Source organism: Anarrhichthys ocellatus, unplaced genomic scaffold (assembly GCF_004355925.1).
Source record: "Anarrhichthys ocellatus isolate YVR2014 unplaced genomic scaffold, GSC_Weel_1.0 scaffold51, whole genome shotgun sequence".
Classification (NCBI taxonomy): domain Eukaryota; kingdom Metazoa; phylum Chordata; class Actinopteri; order Perciformes; family Anarhichadidae; genus Anarrhichthys; species Anarrhichthys ocellatus.
Genome location: NW_022280081.1, coordinates 1661039 through 1669577, shown reverse-complemented (window position 1 = coordinate 1669577; position 8539 = coordinate 1661039). Strand labels below are relative to the sequence as shown.

The 8539-nt window shown below is 43.0% G+C and overlaps 1 protein-coding gene across 2 annotated transcripts; it reads left to right on the top strand.

Annotated features, from left to right (window-relative positions):
- Positions 1-6: 6 nt before the first annotated feature.
- Positions 7-8533, top strand: shox (shox homeobox). 2 transcript variants are annotated; one of them, XM_031870044.1, is made up of 6 exons: positions 7-390; positions 2054-2262; positions 5423-5480; positions 5666-5754; positions 7597-7809; positions 8165-8533. In XM_031870044.1, exons 1-6 carry the CDS (start codon positions 144-146, stop codon positions 8252-8254), a joined length of 906 nt encoding a protein of 301 aa, XP_031725904.1. In that variant the 5' UTR covers positions 7-143; the 3' UTR covers positions 8255-8533. The 2 variants fall into 2 exon arrangements, with proteins under 2 accessions (XP_031725904.1, XP_031725903.1); XM_031870043.1 differs by having other exon boundaries at positions 5645-5754.
- The last annotated feature ends 6 nt before the right edge of the window (positions 8534-8539 follow it).

Here is an 8539-nt window from a genome sequence, read left to right as displayed (position 1 = left end):
AAAAAAAAGAAGGAAAAAAGGAGCGTATCCGCGAGCGGTAGGCTGCCGGGTTTACTATATAGAGACGGCGAGGGAGTACATACCGAGAATTCACCGTGGATTTCCCTGACCAGGACCACTGCTGAGCGACAGAGCCCCCGACCATGGAAGAGCTCACGGCATTCGTGTCGAAATCCTTCGATCAGAAGACCAAGGAGAGCAGCAAGGAGAGTATCACGTACAGGGAAGTTTTGGAGAGCGGCTTGACGAGGGCGAGGGAGCTGGGCAGCCCGGAAACAAACCTGCAGGACATAACGGAGGGCAGCCACTGCCCGGTGCATCTGTTCAAGGACCACGTCGAGCTAGAAAAGGAGAAGCTGAAGGACTTTAGTGTTTCGAGGTCGACCGAGGGTAAGTTTTTTTATTTTAAATGTAAGAAAAAAATGCTCCGTATTGTGTCAGGGAGATGTCTCAAGTTCCGTTGTTTTTTGTTTTTTTTGTACCGAGAGCGACGTTTCTGTTTTTTTTTTGTTTATTTGTTTTTATCCACAAATCCACGCGTAAAAAGAGTTGACACGACCGTGCGCGTTTAGTTCACGGTACATTTACAAAGTTAGCGCATTATTGGGACGTTACAAGGCTTATTTTTACACAGCAGGAGGCGGGCCCTTCGTCATGTCGTTGTTTTAACTATTTGATGACGGTTTGAGACGTTCAGCCTTTGGCCAAACGAAAAAAAAAAATCACTGTAGCATTTCTTATAATTTACATTATAGAAGTTTATTAAATCATAATAATGAGTTTAGCCACATTCTAATGGCAATTTAACATTTTGTGGCAGCACGAAAATATGTGTCAGCTATAATACTCCCATGCATTATAAAGTGTATGGTAAGCGTGTATCTGGTACAGTACATCATCTATATTATATTTGACATCATTTAAAAGTTGAACTGCAATACTATTTTATTAGTGTCCCCTTTAAAACCTACACCCTGCATGGTTGTCACACTGCTTTAGTTTGTGTGACCCCCAACCCCCACCCCAAAAACAAATCACACTCTCAACTGTTAAAGTCCTCTAAATTGTAAAAAAAAAACAATCTTCCTTTACAATAGCCCATCATTTATGAGCAGGTTAAAAACAGCCAACACAGCAGGACAGGCCTCTTCTAGCGCGCAGTGTGCTGTTTCAGACATTTACTGAGTCATTTTAACCCCTTTCTATATTTAAATAACAGGCAGAAAGAAAAGGGGCAGCATTAGCTGTATTTTCCTGCCTTATACTTCGATTAATATTTATGCAAATATGAATGCAAGCGAGGAAGGCTGGTTCTGTGTATTTAGGATTGGGATTTTATAACTTGATATAATATTATATATATATATATATATATATATATATATATATATATATATATATATAATATTTAAAGATTTTCAGTTTTGGAAAAACATATTTTCACGTCAGATTACTACGAACACCAGCATGTGACCAAACAGTCCAGTAATTACAGCAGCTGTCAGATGTGTTACTAATAATAACAACACACTGATTACACGGAACATAACAGATTATAAAAGTAGAATATACTGGCAGTATGTTGCATTATGTGAAATACAGACGTGTAAAGGTTTTCAATGAAAAATAAAGGAAATTGTATATTTTACAATATATCTAGCCTGAAATGACCTCAGTCTGTTTGACGGAGGCGAGTATTTAAGCCCAAACCTTCACCGTTTAGCCAGGGCTTAATTATCTGCTCTTTAATTCGCTCATTAGGCCTAACATGGCGCGTATTGACTGATTTACTTTTATAACGGCGCTGACATCACACGCTGACTTATGGAGGCAGAACGCAGCCACAGGCTCTCCACATGCTCTCTCTCTTGGAGCAATATAGCCTGTGTAACGTGAGTGTGTTTGCTACAGAAACGGCAAGGCCTTATAGGCCCCTGCCAGGGCCCCGTGCACCGGTTATGGGGGGGGGGGCAGTCATGTTGATAAGGGAGCGAGATAGTACGTTTTTTCTCATTTTTATTTTATTTTTGTTAACCCGTGGGCCGTTCAACAGGGATATACGAGTGCAAGGAGAAAAAGGAGGACGTGAAGTCGGAGGACGAGGACGCGCAGAGCAAACTGAAGCAGCGGAGGAGTCGCACTAACTTCACCTTGGAGCAGCTCAACGAGCTGGAGCGGCTCTTCGACGAGACGCACTACCCGGACGCGTTCATGAGGGAGGAGCTGAGCCAGCGGCTGGGACTGTCCGAGGCCCGGGTGCAGGTGAGGATCTACTGCTTTCTCTTCTTCAGGTCTTTGCTCCCAACTTTATCTGATTCCAAACGGCAAATAACACATTGCGGTGCTGCTGCTGCAAGAAACGATGTGAGTTTTTTTTTTTACCACTCGCAATATCCGTGCAGGGACTCGGCAGTGTGTCAGTGGGACAATATATTCTCGGTGTTTTGAAGCGATATTATGATCTCTGTCAGACGTTATGTGTCGTCAGACTGCAGCTCTCAGACAGCAGGTGTGGGTGGATTGTGTAGTGGCAGTTTTGTTATGATCTAATCAGTTATTGCTTTGTGCTACAAGACGATCACAACATCAGTGTGCCTCCTGAAAAGGATTTGCTTACAAAAACTATTAGCACACTTAATAAACTGTTAGAAAATGTCATAATTTTCCTTTCTGTTTTATTTAAATAATCGGCAGGTCAAGCAGAGTTTGACCTGGTGCTCCTCACGTTTTCCAGCTTGTAGAAATGACTGCAAGCGAAAAAAATGACTGAATCCCACCCCCTAAAAATATATGTATTCTCTTATGTTTTGTTTTGTGATATAAATACATCAGTCTGTGTCCTGCAACACGCAAAACAAAAAAACAAAATGCCAATAGCTCTTTATTCTACAGGCAGGATGAAATTACAAAACCTGAGAGATAAATGATGCAGTGTGAAAAAGTCTAAAATATTTTCACAATATCTCTACTGCACTGGTCAGTCATTTCATCGCTGGCCTATCTTATGCTTTTTAATTTTTCCTGGTGTCGTATAATAATCCTGTATATGGAAGTTAAACGATCTCACCGTGGCAGTTGTATACAATTGAGCATAAAAGTGCCTACGCATGATTCTTGTATCTTATAGGATTTGTGGGTTCGAAGATCGAACATTTACACTGAATATCTTTTAACCACACGTGCCTGCGCCTTCTCTGATGGAATTAACGAGTAGTTAAAATAACTGGAAACATAACCCTCTATACTTGTATAGAGGGGGAGTTTAGTGACACCAAACACGTGCTGTAAATCATCGGGGGATGTAAGCTGCAGCAGCAGCAGGCCTGTATAGAGCCAACAGCCTCTATACACTCCTACGATCCGAGCAGCCTTAGGGGAGAAACGCACACACACACACACACACTCAGAAGAAAAAATCCCAACCAGTGATTAAAATGAATGAAGAGCCTGAATGGCCGCTTCAGGGGACGCGCTCTTATGTCAACTCGTATCCCTCCTCATTTTCTTTGTAATATCTGCCATTGGCTTGATGTAGTGTCCCCATAAAAACACATTAGAAATAACTCAACTCTGGCCCGATGCTGCTGTTCGGCTATCTAATCGGATGAATAAAAGCCATCGTATAGAGCTTTATAAGACCGCAGACTACTATTCTGAGCCGAACACCGTCGGGGCTCGGTGGACAGTATAACCGGGATAACGCTGCAATTATCACTAATAAAGTGAATAGCATGCGCGTTAAGATCATTTATGGTGTGAATATGGGTGATACAGACTCAACAGACTGACTTGGTGTGTGATTTCTGTCATCAAAGCGACTGACAGAACCTCTCGAAGAAGAATGCCTTTATTATTTTTTTAGTAAGGCTCGTCTCAGGCACGGGGACATGTTGTCTCCAGATCTAGTGAGAGTGGATTGCAGCACGCAGGGGCTGTTGCAGGCTGCGAACCCGCGCTCCGAGCAGCTGTCAATGAATCTAATTGAAAGTTATGAGAGCTTGGTGAGGAGCAGGCAGTAATTCGGTTAGGACTAATATCTTTGGGTTTCTGGCGCGCGGCTAAATTAAATGTCATTATTCACTGTCTCTAATAAAAAATCAAAAAGGAAATGAGATTAGGGTATTTGTGAAGCGCATCATTGAGTGGCCCTTAATGAAGAAATAACTGTCTGAACCAGTGTAGTTCACTTTGCTTAACATACTGGCGCGTAATTGGAATTGATCCCGGGCCCGTCTAATATTAGCCTTGATTTATCTGAGGGATTACTGTGCGTCTATGCAAAATCACCTGGGATGTTCATAAACACCTTTTCTACCATCATTTAACGCAGCTGATCTCTCACAGCCTGTACATTCATGACTATTTACAATATGTATTATTATTATTTTATTCATTTATTGTTCATTATTATTATTGTTGTTATTATTGTTAATATTAGTATGAATATTATTATTATTATTTTATTGTTATTATTATCACGTGCATTATTAATATTATTACTTCGTGCTAATAATATAAATAATGATAAAAGTAGTAATGATAATAATATATACTGTGATACTTTCAAAATTCAATTTATAACGTCAGTTTGAAAAGCAATGATTTTTATTTTAGTTCAGCCTCCACTGCCGCTTGTCTCAGTCACTAACGACAGTTATTATAGACCCATCGACACAATATCACGCCGATCCACGCAGCTCAAAATGGCTTCACGGCACCTTGAGTATCATCATCATCGTCATCGTCAGTCTTCGCCCTTATGTGGTGGCCCGCGAGCGGCCGCTAATGTCGCGTCTGTAAATGATAATCATAGCGGGGGGTCGGAGGGGAGGGGAGATAATGTTATTCACCGAGGCAAATTAGGCTGATGCTGATTAACAATAGGCCGCAGCCTGCAGCTTCAAAGACAGGCGGCTAATTGGAAGGTGGCTAACGAAGTTTTTTTTAGGGTATCTTGACGGAGTATTATCAAAGTATTCTTATTATATTCGGTCTGTGGAGATTGTGGTCAATGCAGAGAATAAAGTAATTTGGATGTATTTTAACACCATAATGGTCCTCTGTGTACTACAAAGCTAAATATCACGTGTAGCTCATCTTGTGGATTTGGTTTTAAATGTTTTTCTGGGGTGTGTTTCATTCAATCTCCATACAATTTATTTATATTCTAGACATTTCTTTATTTTTTCATCAGAATAATTTGTAGTATATTTTTGAACAAGCAGCTAAACAAGACTTCATTAGCTCATATGTAACCTACTCCTGATTTCTTTTATTGGTTACAAATAAGTGGCCTATAATATTATTAAAATAACATCTGATATGACAATAAAAAGGACATCAATGACAGTTTTATTAAAATCTGGATTTAGTACTATTGTTCTATGTTTTTCTTACAGATAATTTGCTTTTTCAATTACAGGTCTGGTTTCAGAACAGAAGAGCAAAATGTCGAAAACAAGAAAACCAGATGCACAAAGGTAAATATCACTGCCTTTTATAATGTTCCTATTTATACTTTCCCTTTTTTCTGCATTATTTCAGTTTTGCAATTTTCTGCCACTTTTATTTAATTGCATGTGGCAAAAAAAGAACCTCTGAATTGCTCATGTCATATAACAACAACTGTCTGGCTGTCTGACAGACATCTTTCCCTTCTCTCCAGGTGTTATCCTGGGCGGCGGCAGTCACCTCGACGCGTGCAGAGTAGCACCCTACGTCAACATGGGTGCCCTCCGGATGCCCTTCCAACAGGTAGGCTGAGTTCTCTTTCTTTTTTTTTATCAGCGCTGACGAAGCTTGGCAAATTGAAAAAAACAAACAAATCAGGGGGAACTCAGGCAGAAATACATGTAGAGAAACTTAACATGCAGGCTGAGTTGCAGAAAAAAATATGATTACTCAGCATCTTGTTTCACGCAAGACTGTGAAATCTATTCAAAAAAAAAGAACAGGTCAAAGCCAGTTGGAGCTGTGTTTCTGTGGTGGAATCCGTGTCAAAGTAGGCCTTCTATATTTGTACCCTCACAAGAATCTATAGGCCATGTGCAGTTATTAGATGTGAGTGATGAGAGACTGTGTGTGTGTGTGTGTGTGTGTGTGTGTGTGTGTGTGTGTGTGTTGTAGGGGGAGGGAGCGGCTCAGACCTCACTGCACCTTTCACCTCCCGGCAGACACATTTGATCTGCTGCTATCTGCCCCCATGCTTCTCTGGCTGCAGCGTTGTCTCGCTTGACCCCTCATGGAAAAAACGCGGCGGCCCTAATTAAGCCGACGGTGCGGCGGGCGCGAGCACATAAAAGGGATGATGAAAGCAGGGGGGAGGCTCTGATGGATATTTGTGCCGAGAGAGAGGAACGCCATTTGAGGTTGAGATAGGCGGTGGGACTGCAAACACACACTGCACTGGTATTACAATGCAGTGTGGGAATGGCGAGTGGTTTGGTTGGCTGATGTGGAGGACTTGTAACTGCAAGGTCTATATGGCTCAGATTTGGCCCTTAATAAACTGTGTGTGACAAACGTCTGTGTGTGAACAGGACACACCTTGACACTCAAGCATCGATCTGTCCCGCCGTGTCCCCCCTTCCCAAAACGCTCCACGAAAACAAAGTCTCAAAAACTTTGGTTTACCACCGGCGCTTATATGGTCTAATCAGACGTATTTGCGGCGTGCACTTGGAAACGATCCATCACAGTTGTAGTTTGTTGCCCTGTATTGTTGGTAAGCGAGATGTGTGGAGACCTCTCCGTTGTTTGCAGTAAAGGTTTTTTGTTTGGGTCGCCCGAGCGACGATCCGATGTTGGCTCAAATGCATTTTCCCTTTTGTTTTAACAACTTCGACTTCAGTCACTTCAGGCCAAAGTGAAAGGGAGCAAAGTGAAGAAAGAAAATAATAATTAGTGGAGTTAAAACTTTGACTTTATATCGTTCTATTTTGGTTGGAGAGGAACGCGCGAAATACTTGAGTTTTCCCACTTCTTCCTGTGGTGTTTGAAACACATGAGAAATGGCAACAGGCTCAGCTCGCTCCCTCTGAAGTGAGTGGATGCTTAATTTTCACCTACTTCTTATAAAATAATTGCCAAGAATGTGAAAACTGATATCCTATGCTCCTTATGGTTTCTTTTTCTCTCTCCCCCCTCTTGACTCAGGAATATGTCTGGATAAATATTTATAACTCCAAATATGTGAATATCTTTTTAGTGCAAAATTGTTTATTTATGCAATTGAATACATAATCAGGATAACAAGACTGCATATTTCCAAGGGTATGAGGGAGTCCTCAGTCTGAATTAAACAAATCGGCTCTGGTCCTAGAAAGACTTTGATTCTGGACGATTAAGTTGGATGTGGTGTCTGAGAGCATGATTCATTAACTTTTAGAATAGCTGACGTGAAGAAAAAAGGGCCGCCCTTAACTATTTTCTTAGAAAACACACTGTAAGCAACAGCTTCGAGGGGGTACAATTTGAGGGGGAATTTAATAGTGTCAGACTGTGAAACCTAAATCCTCAACACACACACACACACACACACACACATGGCCCGAGGCGCCCACGCTGACTAATTTTGTGTTTTTTTTCTTCCCGCAGGTCCAAGCCCAGCTCCAGTTGGACGGGGTCGCCCACACCCACCACCACCTGCACCCTCACCTGGCGGCTCACGCCCCCTACCTGATGTTCCCGCCCCCTCCCTTCGGACTACCCCTCGCATCGCTCGCCGAATCGGCCTCGGCGGCGGCGGCGGTGGCGGCGGCTGCCAAGAGCAACAGCAAGAACTCGAGCATCGCCGACCTGCGACTCAAGGCAAGGAAACACGCCGAGGCTCTGGGACTCTGACCCCCATCGGGCTTCCCCCCCCCCCCTCCGCCCGCCTGATGCCCATAATCACCTCTCACACCAGACTGAGCCTGTGAAAGGGCCGTGACACTCACAGCTAAGACTAAACTAAACAAAAACATTGAGTGAGAGTGAAAGAGAGGAACACAAATACAGAGAGGGGGGAGAGGGAGTGTGTGTGAGAGAGAAAGGGAGGAGGAAAATAAAAAAAGAAAGAAAGAAGGAGGGAGCGAGAAAATTGTCACAAAACCAGCTGCCAAAACAAACCACTTGTAGGTAATTAAATACCAGTGAAATCACCTTTTACTTTTCGCCCCAACAGGCAGGACTTCTGCGGGGCCAGTGGCTCAGTCCACTCCAGGCACAGATCACATCCCAAGGACCGTACAAACACATGTGGATGTCTGTGTGAGGGGAGGGCCCGGGCCCGTCAGACCAGAGGACGTTAGAACAAAGCAAACTGGCAGGGCAGCAGCAGGGCCAAAAAAACGGCAGAGCCTCGCCGACGCTGGCCCCCGCCGCCACGTTTGACAATGCAGAGGGTTGTGAGCATGGGGGGGATACAAACCCAAAAAACACCACCCCGCCGAGGCATTGGAGCGGCTCTCACCTTTTTACACCCCGCCCTCACTAGAAAAATGAAGAAAACGTTTAAAAAATCGAAACAAAAAAAAGGGGCCATATCTGTCTCCTACCA

What these genes read in the sequence shown, in the direction of transcription:
- shox (XM_031870043.1), top strand. Translation starts at nt 144, where the DNA reads ATGGAAGAGCTCACGGCATTCGTGTCGAAATCCTTCGATCAGAAGACC. An exon ending in TGTTTCGAGGTCGACCGAGG is followed by an intron (nt 391 to 2,053) that starts GTAAGTTTTTTT and finishes GCCGTTCAACAG; the next exon opens with GGATATACGAGTGCAAGGAG. An exon ending in TCGCCGACCTGCGACTCAAG is followed by an intron (nt 7,810 to 8,164) that starts GCAAGGAAACAC and finishes TCGCCCCAACAG; the next exon opens with GCAGGACTTCTGCGGGGCCA.